Genomic DNA, 23,076 nt, shown 5'->3' with positions numbered 1-23,076 from the left:
GTCCTGAAATTAAAAGCATTCAGATTAAATAGCTGTACTGAAAATCCAAGAGTTGTGATGTAGTTAATCTTCAAATATTTATGTTTTCCAAAAAGTCATTTAGAGAAAGACTAAAACAAATATTTAGTGGTATTAACAGAAACCATATCTAAAATCTTCGAAAATTTAAAACATTTAATATGTGACCATTGCACAAATCATTTGCTTATAATATGTAAAAGAATAAAGAATACAATTTCTTTGAGCAAACAGCTGTCAAACCTTATGGTATAAATGTTGGGATAAAAACTGCAAATAACAATCAAATTATGTCATCAAACTAAAATTATAATAAGTAAGTGTTGTGTTAGTAAAGAAAATGAAATACCTGGATTATAATATGCCACTTCAAACATTCCTAAAACTTATTTATTATTTGTTTAGTACAACAGTAAAAGACACACATTGGTACATAACTTTATAAAATACAGACAGTTTTTGGCAAATCTGTTTACTAAACACCCTTATATAGATGCAGATAATGTTGGGAGATTGAAAACACATGATTGTATCAATGCTTGGCTTGAATTCAAATAATCTAAATGAATTAGTAATAAATATACCCATAGTATGCGATCCAAAGTGGTATCAATACATTGTTATCTACACAAACAAAGGCTTTAACGCACTCGTAAAACAATTGGTGAAGTGTAGCCTGACACAGTATCCCGATACAAGAGATGTTATTTAGTTTATTCTTTATATCAAATGTTGAATTGAGAAATAAGGAACACCTTTATATAAAATAAATTTCAATACAATGAGTGCAAAATGTGCACTCACTCAATATTGTATTTCAAAGTAATGCATAAGGTTGTTTCTATCTTTTTTAATTTGCCCCAATTGTAACCTTTTTCAAAAGGACTCGAATAAACGGTAATTATAATCACTACAACTATGTTCAATGGCTTGTATTGTGTAAAAGCAGTTTCATAATGGAATTCATATAAAAAAATCATTAAAAAAATAGAATTTGTAACAAAAGTGACCACAAATACTCCCTGATGCCACTTGTCATTAAATGTAGGATGATGAATTACAATGTCTAAGATGAAAAACTAGCATAACGTATGATATTATAATGAAGAATAATGAAATTCAAACATGCACAACTTCCTGCTGTAAGGAATGATTATTGCAAATTTGCATGTTGTATATGGCAGAATGCCATGGGACAAGTTTTTGTCTAGGTACAGTCGGACTTGGATACATGGACAAGCAGTTGTCCATGGTGATTCTAGTGTGGCCCACTTTACTTTATTACATTTGGTTATTAACTACTTGATTTATTAACAATATCCTAACCTTTAACCCTTTCCCACTCAGAAGCAAAGTGAAAATTGCTATGTGCAAACAGCATAAAACCAGACAGTCTGCTAGTGACTTGCAGTCTGTTCAGGTTTGATTCTATTTGCGGCTCTTCAGTATATCTAAGGGTTGGAAATGAAGCCTTTAAAAATTGAATCTAGTAAGAAGATTCTGAGGGACTACAAATGTGTGAAAATATGTTTCTAAGCGGTAAAGGGTTAAAGCTTTTAGCTCAGAGATATTCCATAGTGTTAAAGTTTTATAAAATATTTAAATGTTTTGAAACTAAATAATTATGTAGTAATAAACATTGGTGTATAATACTTACATTAAGAGAGTTACTTACAAGGGGAGTATTTAATTATGTTGCTTGTATGACCCCTTTTGCAACCAATTAAATACAAACACAATGTAATTGAATCGGATTTGATACAGAAAAAAATGCACATCAAAAAGGTTCAATTGTATAAATGTATGAATCACTTACATTGTATATATCTCCATGCCCATCCTGCAAACGGTGCATTGGCCATATTTCTCCATTAAGTTTTGTACCAACCCAACACACACCAGTGTCAATATTAAATGTGTACTGTCCCACGCCACAATTTTTTAATTGGTGTATGTTAACACAATTTAATAACCTAGCAAGCTGATGAAAGTATAAGAAAAAGAATGAAAATCAGATATATTAAATATAGAAACTCTCTGTCTAATAAAGTATAAAATACTTCAGTTTCTAGTATTGTGTAACCCTTTTTTTAAACTGTATAGTAAGCTTAAGTATACATTATTTATACATGAGTTTCAAGCTGTTTGAAAAACTATATTGTGCTTTTAAAACAGGATATTAACCAATGCATTTCACAGAAATAGCTATGAATTTGTATCTCCCTTTTTAATACATGTATTTCTAAAAAAGACCCGATGTCAAGATAATATTAAAGCACTAAGTCTTTGAAATATCATACATAAACACAAATATTAACTCCTTGTCATCATGTATCCATATCTACGATTAAAATTCACAAATTCTATCACAAAACTGCTAAGTAACAAACTCACAATATTTTTCGATCACATGTTTAAACACCACATGTGCATGCAAAAAAATGTACAAACGGCATGAGAGCCTTATTAAATCAATGTGATCAACTAAGATACTATGGTCTAACATTGTCTCATAATTTAAAGAAAAACAGACTTGGAATAAAAGCTCTGCCTTAAAGCTATGTAACTCAGCTGGTGATATGTTCATAGAACTGTAACAATGTCTTAAGCAGTATCGCTTCATTTACAACATTTCGGCATTCATGATGCCCATTGTTTCAAATATGACGACCGTGTTCATACAAAACCCGATTTATCTTTTGATCTGGCCTATTGCAAACAAATAACAAATGTTTATTTATCGATGCATTTTGATTTTTTTATGGATCCACAGTAGTTGTTTAAGGTATCAGACAAATAATCTGTTTTGTTTATTGAACGGAAATGGAGCTGTTTGTGTTAATTACAGGACGTTTATGCATCACAAATCATCATCATTATTAATAATCATTTTTAAATTGTATCACCTCAAAAATGAAATTACAAAAATGTTACATAAATTGCTAAAGTCTTACACAATTTAAATTGAAAAGAGATTAAAAGCCCATAAACACTCAAAATCAACGAGCATTTCATACAATATTTCGAAAAATAAAGTTAACACATAAATTATTTCCATATAGCAGTAGTCAAATTTTCAACGCTAGATGTGGTCTGGTAACATTATAAGATTTAACGTGATACAAAATGCTTGTTTTTATTTGTTTGTGTCACAATATATTCCATGTGAATTCCCTGTAACGATATCCTAACATTTACAAGTGACTTTGAGATGGCTTCTGGAAGCACCACGTAGTTCTCAATAATACATCCGAATTCTTCCGTCGCTACTCAATAATACATCCAAATTCTTCCGTCGCTACCCAAAGCCAGTATCACATTCGCTCTTTAATGTTCGGATATAGTGGCGGGAAATTAACATGGAATATATTGTCGCACAAAAAATAACAAACTAGCTTTTTGTTTCTCGTTAAATCTATGTAACCATACATCAAACCTAGTGTTGACATTTTGACAATTGCTAAAAGGAACACTGATTTTTAATGGGTTAGCTTTATTTTACGAAATATTTGCGAAATATTTGTTGATTTTGAGTATTTATGTAACTTTAACATATTTGGTTTCACACTGCTTGTTGATGATCAGTATACCATTAAAATGTTATATGCTATTTACTCATGAAAGATTTCAAACAAGAGCACCGCATAACAAGTGTTACGCTCGGCTGCAAAAGCTTGTCAGAATTTTTTTTTTTTAAATGTCACTGTGACCTTGACCTTTGACCTTGTGACCCAACAAGAGATGTGTTTGTCAGAAACACAATGCCCCCTACTGCGCCACTTTGAAATGAAATTTCTATTTATCATTTGGCAGGTATAGACATCATCTCCCTTTAAAGCTTTATTACTTCCCTTGGATTTTGTCCAATCCAACCAGGGGGGGGGGGGGGGGGGGGGTTTGTAGACAGTCAAAAATGACCAAGTCAGACATCACTGACAACCAAGGCCCGTGGTTAATCAAAGAGATCATGGCCAGAGTTGATCATGTATCTATAGACATAAGTCCACAGGTATGTAATGAAAATCAAAGAAATTATAATTATATCATTTTAAAAAAAAACTTTGACAAATCAATCTTTTGAGTTATAAATAATCAAAATAATAAATCTGTACAGTAACTGTGAAAAGAACTTCAATTCTTGGTAAGGAAATATATAATATGAGATTTATAATTGATTTCTAATTATATTAATTACTTCCCTTGAAAATAATTGTCTCTTACAAATCTCTATTTTTAGTAGAAAATAATTAAAAGCCACTACCGTGACTGTGATTGACAACTCGAAATGTGCAGCTCCATGAGATAAACATGCATGCCAAATATATAAAGTGGCTATGTTCAATATTGAATAATTTTCTCCCTTTTTAAAACTTATTACTTCCCTTGAATTTGAATTTTTTACCGTAGACCGTAAAGGATGACCTTGACGTTGACCTTTTACCACAATGTGTTTGTCAGAAACACAATGCCGCCTACTGCGCCGCTTTGATTTATTTAACAAAAAATATACGTGGGCAGGTCAGATAACTATGTCCAGTTAAAGCTCATTACTTCCCTTGACTTTGTTTTTTTGACCCTAGACCTTGAAGGATGATGTTCACCTTGAAATTTTACCACTCAAAATGTGCAGCTCCATGAGATACACATGCATGCCAAATATCAAGGTGCTATATTCAATATTTAACAAGAAATGTGTTTGTCAGAAACACTATGTCCCCTTCTGCGCCGCTTTGACTTAGTATTTTTACCTTTGACCTTGAAGGATGTCCTTGACCTTGACCTTTCACCACTCAAAATGTGCAGCTCCACGAGATACATATGCATGCCAAATATCAAGTTGCTATCTTCAATATTGCAAAAGTTATTGCAAATGTTAAAGTTGGCGCAACCTTGGCGAAATGTTGTTCATGATTTCATGAACACTTCAAGCCAATCAGGAATTGTTCATGAACCGTTCTCAAAAAGTTCCTAACCTTGGTTCATGAACTTTTGGACATGAACTGTTCTTAAGACACATTCATGAACTGTTTATGAATTTTTGTTGAACACTTCAAAGTTCATGAACAGTTCTTCATCTAACCATAAATACTTAGTAATGAACATTTCATGAACAATTATTTCTGATGACTTTTCTGAGACAGACTTTGAGGATCCATCATGAATAATTCATGAATTCCTTTGTGCTACATGTTTCATAAATATTTTTGAAAGTAATATTGAAATGTCTAGCATACTAATCTTGTAGATTTGTGAAACCTGTGAAGTTAGTATGAATATGCATAGTATTTTCACCACTGTAAGTAAGAGTTCTTGACCTGTTCTAGAGAATTTTAAGAACATTTGTACAAGAACTGTTCAAGAACTGCCTTCAGGAACAGTTCAATAACTTTTTAAGGACCTTTCCTGTTCTTGAATTATTCTTAAACTATTCTTGAACACTTTAAGAACTTTTTTTAACAACATGTTTCCTTCTGATGTTCTTAAACAGGTCTACACAATGTTTTTGAACATATGATGGACTTTTTAAGAATCCAATATGTTCTTAAAAGGATCTGTCATTGTTCTTGGAAGACTTAAAAGACAAGTTTAAGAACGTTTTAAGGACATCTTATTTCAAGAACAGTTTAAGATGATATCAAGAACTCAAACATGTACATTGCATTGCTGTTTTTACAAAAAAAGAATATTGTGTGCACAGGAAGTTGAAACGGAAGGCACATGGTTTATGTTATATTTGAAAATGTAAGTCTTTAATAAATTACCGGCTGAACTGATCAGCCATTGGTTCCATTTCAAGTTCTTTGTCACTGTAACTGTAACCATTTCAGGGAAACCATTGATTAGTAAATGATTCTTGAACTGAAAATGAGACTATTCATAATCTTTTTAATACATGAATTATTCATGAACATATAGTGCAAAGTTGTATTATGAAATTTAAAGAGTATTATCAAACCACTTGTATCTCAGTTATTAGTGTTATATTTAAATTATTGTTATATGTTGCTATCAATATGTTAAGTGCTAATACAAGACTTGTTTCTTCTTACCCTGACCTGTTTGTTGAGCTTTGGTAACACTTATGATAACTTTTGCATAAATTGACAAATTCTTGTTCATGAATAGTTCATGAACACTTCATGCCACCTCAGTTCATGAACTCTTGAAGAACTATGGTTCATGAACTATTCACTGTCAGTCCGTGAACAGAAAATGAGCCATTGAAAAATAGAAGAAAAATGTTCATGAACTGTTCATGAACAGCAAAACCCTGAAGAATTTTTCAAGAATTGTGTTGTTCATGAACTGTTCAAAAACACTTCATGTCATTGGTGTTCATGAATAGTTCATGAACATTTCATGCCATAATGGTTCAAGAATAGTTCATGAACACTTCATGCCATAAGGGTTCAAGAATAGTTCATGAGCACTTCATGCCATTAGGTTTCAAGAATATTTCATGAACACTTCATGCCATTAGTGTTCATGAACAGTTCATGAACTAAAATTTCAAGAACATTTCACAGACTTGGCTCATTTTCTGTTCACTGACTATTCGTGAACAATTCATGAACTCAGTTCACGAACAGTTCATGAACAGTTCACGAATTATTCATGAACTGCAGAACAACATTTCGCAGGGGAAACCAACAGACCAACCAACCAACAGACAGGGTAAAAACAATATGTCCCCCACTATAGTGGTGGGGGACATAAAAAGTTATGGCCAATGTTAAGGCTTTAGCACAACGCTTAATGCGGACGGCGTACGACGAGCTGGCTATGACAATAGCTCGGGTTTTCTCCGAAAACAGCCTCGCTAAAAACATCATTAGGTTATAATTTTTAAAGCACATGCTAGTGTTCATAAGGAGATATCTCACAGGTTTCATTTCAAGATCTGTATGGAAATTCGACCAAGGAAAAAACGCATTTTATTAAACAGTTCTATGCAGTCACTAATATCTTTGTCATATTTACACTTAACAGTTTGCCTTATTTTAGCTATTGTCATCCTATGAAATGATCAGTGCTATCCAGACATCATTGACCAGGATTTCATTGGTATAAGAAGTTGGATTTATGAATACTTATTTGAAAAAATAATATAAAATAAGCGCTATTACCTTCGGATTATTACGAAGAAAAAAAAGAACAGATTTCCAAGATGCTTATCTGGATGATGATTAAGTCATGTAAATAGAATTTGATTTCTAAAACAGCAAGAAATTTGTATAGCTTCTGTTAGTTCTATAAAGCATTAAGAATCTAAGAATCTGTCAAGGGACTTTTTTTTTTTACAGATTTTGCATGTTTGAAATTTAATGTCATTAAATAAATTTACTAACAAAATCATACAGTTTGGCAATATCCAAAAAAACTGTAATAAAATTATTTTCTTCACCCCAGGGATTTTAACCTGGTATTTTGGTAATCAAAATTGTACATGCTGTCACTCAGGCAATCAACCCCTTAATGCATGTCAAATAAGATAAGCCTGTGCACACTGATTGGCCTGTGCAATGCGCACAAGCTAATAAGGACAACACTTTCTGATTTGATGGTGTTTTTCGTTTAAAGAGAGTTTCTGGTACTGGGATGACAATTAATGCATATGCATTAAGCCCTGTTTTCCCAAAATGAAGCTTAAATTATCTTTTTTATTAATGATTTGAAAAAATACCAACATCTTGACCTGTGCTTTAAGACACACTCTTAATAAATTTGAATGAGTTAACTTGTGTTCATTTCAAACTTGCGATATAAAAAGCTATACCATATTTTTGAAAACTGAGTTGCATCTTTATAAATTTGAATGAGTTAACTTGTGTTCATTTCAAACTTGCGATATAAAAAGCTATACCATATTTTTGAAAACTGAGTTCAGAGCTCCAGATAAGGGCCGTACAGCCGTAAATACGCCTTTTTCATGAAGATTTACGCATTTATTTTTATAAACTGGACGTACAATTACGACATTTATATCCATTTTACGCATTTACGAAACAAATCTGGCCGTACCGATACGTCTGCGTCAGCGCGGCGTGATTTGTTGGCCTCTAACCTAACGGCGCTTTTCGTTAATTTAAAATACCGAAAAGTTGTAGACTGGGTTCATATATTATTGTCTATTCTGTCGCGTGATTTCCTGTAACTTGTAAATCCGTCAAAAACGATATGCCTGCGCGCAATTGAATGCCGGCTTAACCGAAAGCGGCTCAAAACAACACTTTGTTGTCACATAATGACTACATATGGTGTCTTCTAACCATCCTGACATTAAATCTGTAAACCCAGAAAAAGACATTGTCGCCCCGATATTAAACGATTTGATTTCATCGGTGGCGTAAAACGTTAGAAAACACAATGGAAAACGGATGAGACAGTGAAATAAGTGTTCATTTAGATACTTAGCTTACTTGTTGGCTTGTGTTTTCTTGTCAAGAAAAATAAAGAAATAGTATTAGTCATGAGTTTTAATGTGTAGTTGTATTAGTAGCATAGTTCAGTATGGAAAACCTAATACAGTAACTGTTTAAGAAGCTACATATATTTATTATAATTGCTGCAAATGGTTCTGTAAAGTCAGTTATACACCCTTCAATATCCAAGAACACGGGTAGTACAGTACTACCTGTATTTTTGGATATGGTAGTACAGGTACTAATTGATTTTAAGCGTTACTCCTTTTCTTTCTGTCAGTGGCAGTACCGTTACTAATTTCACAAATCCTTATCTAGAGCTCTGTGAGTTGCGTCTAACGTCTAAGATTATACAATAGCAACTTCAGTGCCTTCAGCACTTTGATTAAATGTTCTTACCAGAGTGTGACAGAAGTCTCTCATGACCTGATAACACACGCACGGACATTTTGCATAATTTTCATCCAAAATGTTACATGTAATCCTTAATCCAAGATTTGAGATTTTCGTAACAAATTTCCATACACTAAATGTCAATGACTGATATAATTATGTGCCATCTCTAAATTTACCACCAATTTTTATCCAAAGGGTTGATCAAATTGCACTTACAATTTATAAAATAAATCTTGTAATTACTTCATAAATTTCACAAATACTGTATAAAACACTAAACGCACTGTCATGAAATCAGAAGAACTTCTGTCCAAACAATCTTTCCAATATCACTTAAAAGATAAAGTGATCCAAGCTCTTGAAATGCCATATTTATCATTTTTACATAATTTACTTAGAGAAGAACAACAAGATAAAACATTAATCCAGAATCAAACTTGCAAATTGTTCATGCTTTGAGGAAGACTACACTAACCCAAATGAGTTAACGATACGGAAAGACAATCAATAAAGCTTATGATAACATTCAAGCCCTCACAATTGCGAATCCCAAACTTTTCACCACTACTTAATGTACAGAATTATTGAAATGGTCACTGTGTGAATGGTTGGCCATTATTAATAATAAATAGAAATTGTGGCTAGGTTAGAGACGAATAAATGATTTATTCAACAACTATTTGCCACCTGGGAGCATCCAATAAGTATGTCATCATAGTTTCAAACATGGGATTCTATAAAGAATGAAACTCATATACCTTAATGGGAATTGCATGAATTAAATGTAATGCAACACATTAATTTTGATTATTATGTCAAATAATGAACGGCAATCTATTGTTTTTACTCACAAGGCCTAAAGTTCACATCAGTCCATAAAAAAATAAGGTCTAGTTGTTACGAGGGGTAAATCAGCACTTAATCTGTTTTTGTTATGTTTAAATTTACCATGCACAAACATTCATTTTGTTAACAAACAATAATGAACACCAAATTTACATTCCTTAAGTGTTCTAAGATGAGCTTTGGATAATGAAATACATGTAGAAGTCTTGTAGTGGACTCTTAACAATCTCATACATTCTTACTTTGATATGGTTGCAGTTTGAATATATTAAATGAGCCGCTGTGAAATATACTGCCCACTGTATAAAACAACTTTTTCTGTCATTTCATTATCATTCTAGTATTATGTCATTTAATCTTTCAGTTCGTGAATAAGAAATTAAATAATGCAGATGATTTATTTACATGCGAACGCAGTGTACCGGTTATTGTTAACAGAGTTTCACTTTCATTTTGGCGCGGTATCAGAAAGTCCCCTGGAAACACGTTTTTTGCATGCATTTGACGCAATAAAACAATTTTTTGTACATGAATCTTATTGCATTCAATCTAAATTTAAAGTCGCTCGTAAAATGAAAGCTCTGCCCCATAATGCACTGTACTCTTAACACTTCTGAAAATGGCATATATGCGTACGGTTGTGTTTCAAATTTCTTAAACATATATCGTCATTAATGTTCAAGATCATTATTTTTAAGTGATGTTGCAATTTTATTGGATTATCGGATAAATGTGCACATAAAAGCGGTATGTATACTGTTATCGATATGATTCGGTTTATATGCATGTATTTGCGACAACACAGCATGGCAATATACATGACCTATATTATAGGCTATACTATACCTGTGTTTTTTATAGCGCCCTGCAGTAAATGAGCTCAAAACTTATAACGCGGATCCGTTAAAACGCTGTTTCGCGGCTTGGACCCCATTGACCGCGCTATATTGGATTTACAGTGTATTTTGCGCCTTAATGTCAGTTAACAGCGGGCCCTTGCTACACTTTGGGGGATTGGGGCCATGGCTCTTAGAGGAAGGAATTTCACGTCGTTTTGGGAGAAAAGGGGAATTTTAGAAGATTCTTTTCACCAACCATTCAACACTTAAAATTGCTATATTTGATGTAATTTACATAAATATACATTTAATCAAAGTTTAATAGCACGATACCAGCTGGCAAAATAGGTATAAAATTAAAAAAAAAAAAAAAAATTTTTGGAGGAGGGAATTTTTAGCTTAAATAGGGAAAAAAAGTATACTATTTAAGCGGGGAATGGGGCCGAATTTCAATCCCAACAAGAGATGTGTTTGTCAGAAACCAATTTTTTTTTTTTGACCTTTGACCTTGAAGGATGAAGGTCTTGACTTTTCACCGCTCAAAATGTGAAGCTCCATGAGATACACATGCATGCCAAATATCCAGTTGCTATCTTCAATATTGCAAAAGTTATGAAGGAGGTTAAAGTTTTGGTAAAAGTTTCTAAATTTATTTTTTTTACCTTTGACCTTGAAGGATGACCTTGACCTTGACCTTTCACCACTCAAATGTGCAGCTCCATGAGATACACATGCATGCCAAATATCAAGTTGCTATGTTTAATATTGCAAAAGTTATGAAGAAGGTTAAAGTTTTGGTTAAAGTTTTGGGACACACACACATACAATGACAGACAGGCCAAAAACAATATACCCCCGATCTTTCGATCCGGTTGCATAAAAACAGCTGCCCTGGTTAAGGTAATTATTTTAGATAAAGCCTGGACCAAGAACGTTACCGGTATTTATATAGCATATTTTAATATAATGTTTACATTGTTTTTTAATTCAAAACAATAATACAAAATTGGTCATTTTTTCCATCATTGACACAGATCCTTTTATTGTGTAATATAAACAATATACGTTTCTAAAACAGAAAGTGAAAACACTTAAGTCAGAGACAAAATCAATATCCTCTGAGCAAGTCCAAATCTAGCAATTGTGCTGTTCACGTTTCACCATTAGTTTTTTTTCTTTTGGATATGCCATCACTTAGAGGGTTATGGATTAGAATATATATAAATTGCTTTCAAACTACAATATGATAATGCAAAAGCACAGATATGCAGCAAATTAGATTGCTGTAAATGTTAAATTTAAATTGCCAAAATATTTCTTAATAAGATCGACAACATATTCCTTAACTATCTTGCTAAAATATTCCTTAATTAGATTGCAACCTGATATTACTTAATTAGATTACAGGAATATTTTTGATTGCATTGCGGATATTATTTCTCCAAAAAGATGTTTGTAGGACATTTATGCCACTTAATTTGCAAAAGTTGTCCATTTGACATTGACCCATTATCTCTTGATATGAAAATCATTAGAGTTCATCCCTGGTCAAGGCTAACCAGCATACTATTTAAATGCAATTCAAAAAGGATATGCTTTAAATTATAGCTGGCACCATGAAGGCACAAAAGAGGTTTCAAATATTTTCTAGTCAGCAATATTTTATTAATTCAAGAAGGGTACTGTTTCTAAATAAGAGGGCCTTTTGCCCTAAGGCTCTCACCTGAGACTCAAAAATCCTAAATTATCATGTGAAGGTGGAGTTCAAAATATTGAAACAACTTTATAAACATAAATATTTACTTTCTATTTCATTTTAAAACTCAGCTGAGATATCATCAGAACAAAGGTTCTGACAGAGGTTCATGAAGATCGGAAGAAAAAAGACTTCTAGAGTGTAAACATGATTTTATTTTTTTTTTACCTAGTGACCTAGTTTTTTAGCTAACATGTCCGAATTTACACATTCAGCCCAGATTTCGTTAATACAAATGCATGGAAGAAGTTTTATGAAGAATGGCTCATACATGTGGCCAATAGAGCGTTAATAAGGTTTCATTATAGCTTTGTAAGGAAAACTGCTCACCCCCATGGAGGCCTTTTTTTTTTAAATAAACCATAACCAATGAACTTTTTTTTCAACTAACTGAAACCATTTTCAAACTTAGCCAAGATTTCAATAAAAAAAATGTTCTGACCACGTTCCATCATCAGAGGACTAAATGTAACCTCCTGAGTGTTAACAAGGTTTCATTGTCATCATAGCTGAGATGTCATGAGATCAGATTTTCTGACTAAGTTGCGTGAAGATTAGACTTGAAATGTGGCTTAAAGAGCATTAACAAAGTGTCGCCATAGACATAAAAGGAAAACTGCACCACTCCTGAAGGCAGCCATGTTTTGGGTCTTGTATAATGATAGTTGCATGGTTAAAATTCCACAATTTTTATAAAAAGGAGTGCAGATCAATCTATGTTCATACAAAACCTATGCCTGTTAAAATTCTTGCATTTGAACAGCAGTTTCAACCAGCTTGTGTAAATACTCTATTTTCTGATTTATAAACACAATTAATGTCAATATTTGCTTAAACTGAGCATGAGTAACTGGCAAAACACATCTTAACTTCATATACTTCTTTTGATATTGTTCAGATAAGTACGAAAAGCACTTCAACCGAGGCTTCTTCATCATAGCTTCAGTCGACTGTGTAAGTGTGACAGCTGCAATCTGGTCCTTAATGTTTGTCAATACCTGACTATCAAAAGTGCATTGTTCTATACCTGACAGGGTAGGTTGCAATCACTCCACTCATTTCTGACAAAACCATAAATTATCACTTTACACATTTACAGAGTCTTTTTTGAGAAAAATTGATTTTGAAAGCTTTGTAATTACCAAGAGAAAGTTGCTATGAAAACAGTGAGAAATAGTTTATATTTTGTGACAATAAATTCTGGATTTCTCAAATTTCAAACACTATTTTTTGTTTTATTCATTTTTCATTTAGCAGCATTGTATAACAACAATATCTGGAACAAAACAAAACAATAATTTATGTTAAATGTATCTGCTTGCTTTGGATATTTATTCTATAACTGTTTCCAGAAACACAATATCAGAATATAAAATCTTACTTTTTCTTCCCCAAATGTACTTCTTTACACAAAGTGGTGGGTCTGGTCCGATGCTTATGACCTTGACCTTGCTTTTCTCAAACTCACTACCCTCCCCTATTTTAATTTCTGCTGTTAACAAAACCTTGTTTACTGCTGAATCTTTCCTCTGATATGTCTGGCGATACTCGAAATCGTCAACCAGGGGGCTAATGTTTTCCCATTTTCTCATTGTTTCTAACATTATTATTTGCTTTTAACTATTCCACAAGCAAATAATGTTCCTTACAGCATTTTTGTCCACTGAAAACTTTCAGTACTCCTTTAAACATTAATGGTATTAAATTCAAGCGCTGAAAATGGCACTACAAAAAATATATATTAATATAGTTTGAAGAAAGAAATTCCACCTTATTCAAATGTTTATACACAGCTCAGTTGTTAACTTCAAATATATAATTCCAATTGTATTAAATAAAAAGAAAACTTAAGAAATATTGTTAACACTTTGTGTAAGCATAAAATTATAAAATATTTAATTTAACATAAATATTCATAAAATAAAATCAACCAACACTTTTAATTGACAGAAACCTATTATTTGTAACAGGCTTGAACAAATTTGCTTTAATTATCATCATGAAGTTTACATTTTATTGTGTTCTATGCTTTTCCATTAAAATGTATGAATGTTTAGCATTAACACACACTTTTCTGAATACACTCATAATAAACACACACTTTTCTGAACACTCATAATAAACACATTTCATTAGGGCACTGAAGCTTTGCAGACGTCATGAAATAAAAGCTATCAAAAAAAGTTAAAAGCCTTTTTCAATTGTTTTTCCCCAAAAGATTCCATACAAAAGCAAAGTTGACACAAGTGTTCTTGTTGTTGTAAAAATCCATTAAAGAATCTGACCACAATGAAATGGAACACCTAAATTTTCTCTTATGATCGCTATTCAGACAGTTTAATTCCTTATTTCAAAGAATGTGGAATTTGAAATTTAATAAACAGTGTAAAACCAAATCACAGTGAACAAATCAATGTTTCTTTTAACTTTGGGATTGCATAAGAACAAATAAAGAGAACATGGTGAATCAACACTAAATTGGCTTCATCAATACCTAAAAAATGTGTAACATCAAAGACGTTGAGTCTTTTTTATTAACACACCCTGGTGATTTATCACAATCTCTAGGCATTGGTACTTTGATTTGAAAATATTTTGTCATGATAACCCCTTAAAAGGTTTTATTTTCATCCACTTTGTGTGGTATTGTCCATTTTATTTCATTTTATGATCATAATCTGGATTTATTTCAATTTCTAAGTGAGCCAAAAAGATTGCTTAGTAACTCAAAATTTTAATGGCATTTTACTGCCCTTGAAGGATTTGAATTATACAATTTGATAATGTCTACAGAGATTTCTATAATACTTTGTGTTTTAAATTTACTTAAAATAATACTAAACTTTATGAAAAGACACAATGTGCATTATTAATGCATAAGTTTGACTTGCAAAACCAAAACAATGTAAGTATATAATCATGAACATTTAAAGCAACATGTAACAATACAATAAAGGCTGTTTTACTATTTTCACCTTGAAATGCGTCTGATAAAAAGCCCATATTTATGAGCATTTAATATTTTAAAATGTCATTATTTTTTTCTTTTGTTTCAAGGGAAGCAACTCAAATTTAACATTTATTAACATGCTTAGGAGTTATCTACTTCATTTATTTGCATAGTAGATGTTATTAACAGACGTATCTGTCATTGAAATACAAAATATGCTAAAGCTGCACATTTGATTTAAACCATCAGCTTTAAAGAAACAGATTAAGAACATAATTACAGATTAACCACATTAATAAAATTGGCATATTGGAACATTTAAGGTTACATGACTAACACATGTTGTGAAAGACCTGTCATTTATAATTAAATTTCAATCAGAACAAAACTGTGCATTTGGCAATTTTCCATTCCACAAATATTCAATAGTTCATTTGACGATTATGTGTATACATTAGCTAGTGTAATGGAACATAATGATATTCTTCCAATGCCAAAAAAATAACTAACAATGCCTTAAGTGACAATGCATTTAACAGACGAACATATGTAAAAAACACACAATAGAATTGCAATTTACTAATTTGTGTTAAATACAGCAAAAAAAAAAATATGTGACATATACTTAAAATGTGATTTATATTCAAGCTGTTAGGGGAAAGAAAAGCAAGACTTGAAACACAATAGTACATGTTTTATGAAAATATATGGCATTGTTGGCATATGGGTAGATTTAAGGTTTGCATATGCACTTTTATAGCTTGATTTTAAACATTATATAGTCAAAAGGTTGTTGTTGTTTTTTTCAGGCACTAAAAGAACCTGGGACACTTGCCAGAGAATCAAATGTGTATGGCCTAATTGGTTGCTAATGCTTCGCAGGCATTACAGGGGTGTAACATTCTGCTTGCCTGCTCCCTATGGTGAGTGAACAAACTTTTTTGGTCCGGTACCCTCAGAACATACCTGCCTGGAAATGCTACCCAGAGAATCAAATTTGTATGGCCCAATTGATTGCTCACAAATTAAGGGCACAACAGGGATGTAAAATTATATTCTCAATTGCCATGAAAAGTAAATGATGAAATAGGGTGAGCTTCATATGTATTATGCTAGTCTTACAGGGCTAGTGCATTTTCCAAGTGTAAAATACCATAAAACAACAAGACTATTGCCAAGCAATATATGTCCCCTACTGGCTCCACCATTTTCAGATTTTTTTATTTTTTTATTTGTTGCAATAGCAACCAGAATTTTTGACATAGGAACAAAATGAAATGACATGCATAATGTCCATATCTATCCATGTTTCAAGTTTCATAAAACAAGAGGGCCTGAAAGGCCCAAAGTCGCTTACCTGAGATTCAAAGGAACTGACCTGTTCTGTGCAGCCCAAGATGTCATTAGAACAAAATGTTCTTACAAACTTTCACAGACACGTTTTTCAACAGACCAGAACCATTTTCATACACATCCAAGATATCATTTATACAAATATACTGAAAAGTTTTATGAAGATTCTTAAGTCCATATATAAGGAAAAATGCCCCGCCCACTGGTGGCAATGTTTTTCAAGCAACTGGAACCATTTTCGAACTTGTCCAAGATATCATTAGGACAAATCTTCTGACAAAGTTTCATGATGATCGTACAATAAATATTGTTTTCTAGAGTGTTAACAGGGTTTTACTATAGCTATATAAGGAAAAATGCCACGCCTCCTTGGCGGCCATATTTGTCCACCAACTGAAACCATTTTCAAACTCATCCAAGATATCATTGGGACAAAATGCCTGACCAAGTTTCATGATGATCGGAAATAAATGTGGCCTCTAGAGTGTTAACAAGGTTTGACTATAGCCATATTAGGAAAAATGACCCGCCCCCTGGCAGCCATGTTTTTCAAGCAACCCGCATCATTTTTGAACTCGTCCAAGATTTTATTGGGGTAAATCTTCTGACCAAGTTTCATGAAGATCGGATAATAAATGTGGCCTTTAGAGTGTTAACAAGATTTTACTAGAGCCATATATAGCCATATAAGGAAAAATGCCTCACCCATTGGCAGCCATGTTTTTCAAGCAAACATAACCATTTTCAAATTCATCCAAGATATTATTAAGACCAATCTTCTGACGAAATTTCATGAAGATCGGACAATAAATGCATACATGTGGCCTCTAGAGTGTTAACAAGGCTTTACTACAGCCATATATAGCCATAAAAGGAAAAATGCCCCACCCCTTGGCAGCCATGTTTTTCAAGCAAATTTAACCATTTTCAAACTATCCAAGATATTATTAAGACCAATCTTCTGACAAAATTTCATGAAGATCGGACAATAAATGTGGCCTTATGAGTGTTAACAAGATTTTACAATAGCCATAAATAGCCATATAAGGAAAAATGCCCCGCCCCTTGGCAGCCATGTTTTTCAAGCAAACGTAACCATTTTCAAACTCATCCAAGATATTATTAAGACCAATCTTCTGACCAAATTTCATGAATATTGGACAATAAATGTGGCCTCTAGAGTGTTAACAAGGTTTTAACAAGGGAGTTAACTACCAGTATTAGAAAGTATGTACAGGTTATCTTTCTTTAACATAGACTGTTCACATGTTTTCACTATCTACATCTAGAGAAAACTGCCCCGCCCCCTGGTGGCCATGTTTTTTAACTGATCTGGACCATTTTCAAACTCGTCCGAGATATCATTGAAAACAATGTTTTGACCAAGTTTCATGATGATTGGGCAAAAATTGTGACTTCTATAGTGTTCACAAGGTTTCTCTCTAGCCATATACAGAATACTGCCCCAGCCCCCTGGCGGCCATGTTTTTCAATGGACCCGAACCATTTTTTAGCTCAACCAACATATCATTTAGACAAACATTTTGACAAAGTTACATGAAGATTGGGCATCAAATGTGACTTCTACAGTGTTCACAAGGTGTTTTTTTCTTACCTAGTGACCTAGTTTTTTACCTAGCATGACCCAGTTTCGAACTCAGTCGAGGTATCAATAAGACAAATGTTCTGACCAAGTTTCATGAAGATCGGACAATAAATGTGGCCTCTGGAGTATTCACAAGGCAAAATGTTGACGACGGACGACATACAACGGACAAAAGGCGATCTCAAAAGCTCACCATGAGCACGATGTGCTCAGGTGAGCTAAAAATATGAAGAACTTTTAAAGTTATCGCAGGATCCAGAAAAGTGTGACAGACAGACTCAGACAGGGTCACAGACAGACAGAGGCACAGAGCGCAAACCATTATAAAGTCCCCTCCGGTGAAACCGGTAGGGGACAATAAGCAAGTTTGCCATCGCAACTCTTAAGCCCTGAACCAGAGTTTACGGACACAATTGTAGAAGGCTTTAAACATGAAATTCACTTTTGACCTCTTAAGTAATACTTTGACTTTTGAGGAAATAAAACACATGAAACAGGCAACATTCAGTCTCCTCACATTACTTATTTGTAGTTCATTGTCTTGAAAAAAGTGATGAATGAACTTTGACCTTTGACCTCTAAGTGTGACCATGACTTCTGAGGTAGGGAGACAGATTTTAAACACAAAATGGTTTTCATTAGTGGTAAGTTATCTTACAGTTGCAAGATGAATGTCAAAATTACAGTCCAAAAAAGCTGTTTTTATACGTTACGCAGCTAAATTGCCAGCAATATTAATTGGTCGACCACCAAATAAAGACAGCCATATAACTCAGTCATCAATCCATCACAGACAGCAGTATACATTTTTTTACCTTCCAAATATTGACCAGAAAATGCACACAATCAGTGCCACAAACAGTTATGACAGGTACATATTTCAACACGACTGAAAACAAGTGATTCAGACCCCCTTTCAATGACAAAGAATTCTTTCTCCTCAACTCATGAACAACTATACAAAGATAAAAGAACATGATATTGTTTCTTCCAAGTTGACATGAAATTGACATTTTCATACAAGTTCCTACTCAATTAGTAATGTCATTACTTGACAATTGATTCTTGATTATCCTTTTATTTTCTATTTACAACTGCCAACCAATAATTAGTGTTATTCTTTACAAGTACATAATAACTATAATTATTGTGAAAATATATAATAGACAGTTTTCACAAAGGGTGTCCATCATTTTTAAAATGCTTTCTCATGCTTTAATCCAGTAACAAAATATACCATTAACTTACAATTGCCTGTTTAAACTAAATGTATTTTAGTAAATTTTAATGAAATTACACTTCTAAAGCTTTCTTTCTGAAATAGTTCTACAGGCATTAATAAGGATGTGCCAAAAACAAAACTCATTTACTTAAATATTTTAAAACAAACTTATCATGATCATTTATGATAGACCTTATTCAAAGTCAACTTACCTCTGTGTGCAAACGACTTGTCACATGTCACATGAATATTAACAAACTCTGTTATGACCAAAGCTTTGAGGTCACATGAATATTAACAAGAGTGCAAAACTGTCACAAGATACGCCTGTTATAAGGTTTTGGACACCATGCTTAATGCTTGAAATGCACTTAGTGCCCTAGTTTTTGACCCAGCATGACCCATGTTTGAACTTGGCCTAGCTATCATTTAGACACAACTTCTGACCAAATTTGGTGAAGATCAGATGAAAACTACTTCAATTAGAGGGCAGACACCATGCTAAATCCTTGCAATGCACTAATTGACCCTGTGACCTTTTTTTGACCCTGGCATGACCCATATTTCGAACCTGATCTAGATATGGCCTAGATACAATTTCTGACCAATTTGGTCAAGATCTGATGAAAACTACTCCAATTAATAAGAAGTCACCATGCTAAATGCTTGAAATGCACTTAGTGACCTCCTGACCTAGTTTTTGACCCAGAATGACCTAGATTTGAACTTGACCTAGATATAATTTAGACACAATTTCTGACTTAATTTGGTGAAGATCGGATGAAAACTTAACTTCAATTAGAGAGGGGACACCATGCTAAATGCTTGAAATGCACTAAGTGACCTCGTGACCTAGTTTTTGACCGGGCATGACCCATATTTAACTTAACCTAGATATTGCCTAGATACAACTTCTGACCAAATTTGGTGAAGATCGGATAAAAACTACTTCAATTAGAGAGGGGACACCATGCTAAATGCTTGAAATGCACTAAGTGACCTCGGGACCTAGTTTTTTACCTGGCATGACCCATATTTTGACCTAGGTATCATTTAGACACAACATCTGACCAACTTTGGTGAAGATCGGATGATAACTACTTCAATTAGAGAGCGGACACCATGATAATCCTTGAAATGCACTAAGTGACCCCGTTACCTAGTTTTTGACCCGGCATGACCCATATTCAAACTTGACCTAAATATTGTCTAGATAAAACTTCTGACCAAATTTGGTGAAGATCGGATGAAAACTACTTCAATTAGAGAGGGGACACCATGCTTAATGCTTGAAATGCACTAAGTGACCTTGTCACCTTATTTTTGACCCGGCATGACCCGTATTTGAACTTGACCTAGATATCATTTAGACACAACTGCTTACCAAATTTGTTGAAGATCGGATGAAAACTACTTTAATTAGACTGAGCAGACACCATGCTTAATCCTTGAAATGCACTTAGTGACCCCGTGACCTAGTTTTTGACCAAGCATGACCCATATTCGAACTTAACGTAGATATCGTCTAGATACAACTTCTGACCAAGTTTGGTGAAGATCCGATGAAAACTATTTGAATTAGAGAGCAGACACTGCTGTGGACGCCGCCGCCCACTGCCTGCCGCCTGCCTGCCAAGGGAGAAACTATAATACGTCCCATTTTTTCAAAACAGGCGTATAACAATCTGACCAAAGTTTTGAGGTCACATGAATATTCACAAACTAACCAAAGCTTTGAGGTCAACATTGTTTGAATGACAATATATACACCTGTTGATAAAGGAAATGTTTATGTGTACCACAAATTAGGGACAATTATGGGAAAAACCAGTCCTAAATAAAACATTTTTTTAGCCTGTATAATTACTATTCCTTTCTGGAGATATCTGGATATATTATAGGATCTTCATTTTAAACAACAGAAAAACTACAGTACTACACAATCACCTGAATCTGCACAGGAAATTGTCATAACAAGTTTTAGAATTGGGGGGTTAATTGTTAGCGTGTTGTTTTGCTAGATTGTGTTGGCTGGACTAGAGCTACGCTGGCATTATTTGGCATAAGACCTGTTTTCTCATTATATGGGTCTAATGTACATGTCACTTAATCTGTGAGGAAGTCGAGTTTGTGTTTGTATCTTATACAACATTTAAACAAGAAACTAAGAAAATGATTGCTCTATGGCTAAAGTGTGTACTGGAAGTGTCTGGTAATTTGACTATGGCCTTTTTTAAGGCACATTTTTTGGGTAGTGCTTCAAAACCTGTGTGGATTTCAACAAAGATTATTCATTGAAAGATATTTTACACACTGCAGATTGGAGACACTTAGGAAGTTCTCTTATATATGAAAAGTTCTCTTAAGTGAGTAAAATATATACCTACAAATATGTTTCTGGAATTAATCATAAATAATTAGTCATGTTACTTGTATTTCTTATTTTTAATTTGATGGGAATTTTGGTTGTGTTGCCTTATAAAATGCAATTGGTAAATGCAAAAGCTTCATTCAATCCTCTCTGCGCCGTATGGTGCTTGAGGCTGACGGCAAGGGAGCGCCACTTTAGTCTGTCAGCTGCTGTTGCGGGTGCTGTCTGCAGAGTGAGGCCTCTGTTCTTGAGCTCTCGCTCCACGGTTTGGCGCCACGTCTCTTTCAGTCGTCCACAGTTTCTTTTCCCTTGTGGAGTCCATCTCAGTACCACCCTGGGTAGTGAGTCAGTAGGCATTTTGCAGACCTGGCCTGGCCATCTCCATCTCCTCAAAGCGATGGTCTCAGCGATGCTGTTTGCGCCAGCTCTTCCATGCAGTTCATGCAAAAGCTTAAGGCTTTTCAAATAATGTACCCTAATAAAGCTCATAAACACTCAATATCAATGAATATTTCATACAATATTTCGAAAAATAAAGTTTCAAAGACACAAAAAAATCAATGTTCCTAATTTAGCAATAGCCAAAATTTCAACGCTAGATGTGGTCTGGTTCCTTAGATTTTACAAGATACAAAACGCTCTTTTTTTCTATTTTTGTGGGGAAATATATTCAACACATGCTCATGTACGTGTTTGTGTGTCGTATGAATGCATATTGTTGCGGGAAATTAAAATGGAATATATTGCCACAAAAAATTAAAAAACAGCATTTCTATCTTGTTAAATTTATGTTACCATACCACATCTAGCATGGAAATTTGGCTATAGCTATAAGGAACACTGATTTTTTATGGGTTAACTTTCAGTTACGAAATATTTTGAGAAATTATTTGTTGATTTTGAGTATTTATGTCACTTTAAGGGCTGGATTGGTGGTCATTATTTTAACATAAGCGGCGGCTGAAGATATATAGACCCTCCTGTTGTTTTTCATGCATTCATGGATTGATATTTCCTTATTGTTTCTGTAATTTCTTACCAGCGCTTTTGGTCTTTATGGCAACAACGCAATTTTAAACATATGAAAATTTCCTGAGCAGAACTTCCATGCAATTTCTGATATGCAGGTGTAGGTAAGATCTGTGAAGTAGTTTTTACATCATTTAAGGTAACCTCCAGGACAGAATGCCATCTATTTTATGCTCTGCCTCAAGCTTTACTCCAATAAAGCTTGTATGGGTGCACATTGTCATATGATTAATGAAATAAAAAGTTATATGAACTTACAATTTTGAC

The 23,076-nt window shown here is 33.5% G+C and overlaps 1 protein-coding gene across 8 annotated transcripts in view; it reads right to left on the bottom strand.

Moving 5' to 3' along the window:
• Positions 1-23,076, bottom strand: part of LOC127859301 (serine/threonine-protein kinase DCLK1-like) — a 78,998-nt gene that overhangs the window by 14,276 nt on the left and 41,646 nt on the right. Inside the window, exons 1-2 of one of the 8 annotated variants that reach the window (XM_052396562.1) lie at positions 8,841-9,300; positions 1,835-1,999 (exon numbers count right to left, since the gene is read on the bottom strand). The exons of 4 other annotated variants lie outside the window; for them this stretch is intronic. In XM_052396562.1, the coding sequence (XP_052252522.1) occupies positions 1,835-1,880 (46 nt within the window). In that variant the 5' untranslated portion in view covers positions 1,881-1,999; positions 8,841-9,300. Of the gene's footprint in view, positions 1-367; positions 519-1,834; positions 2,000-8,840; positions 9,301-13,659; positions 13,886-23,076 lie in introns of those variants that run through there. 3 more of the 8 variants (XM_052396560.1, XM_052396561.1, XM_052396563.1) reach the window with 3 other exon arrangements.

Source organism: Dreissena polymorpha, chromosome 15 (genome assembly GCF_020536995.1).
Source record: "Dreissena polymorpha isolate Duluth1 chromosome 15, UMN_Dpol_1.0, whole genome shotgun sequence".
Taxonomy (NCBI): domain Eukaryota; kingdom Metazoa; phylum Mollusca; class Bivalvia; order Myida; family Dreissenidae; genus Dreissena; species Dreissena polymorpha.
Note: the sequence above shows the minus strand (reverse complement) of the source record. Positions and strands in the feature narration are given on the sequence as shown.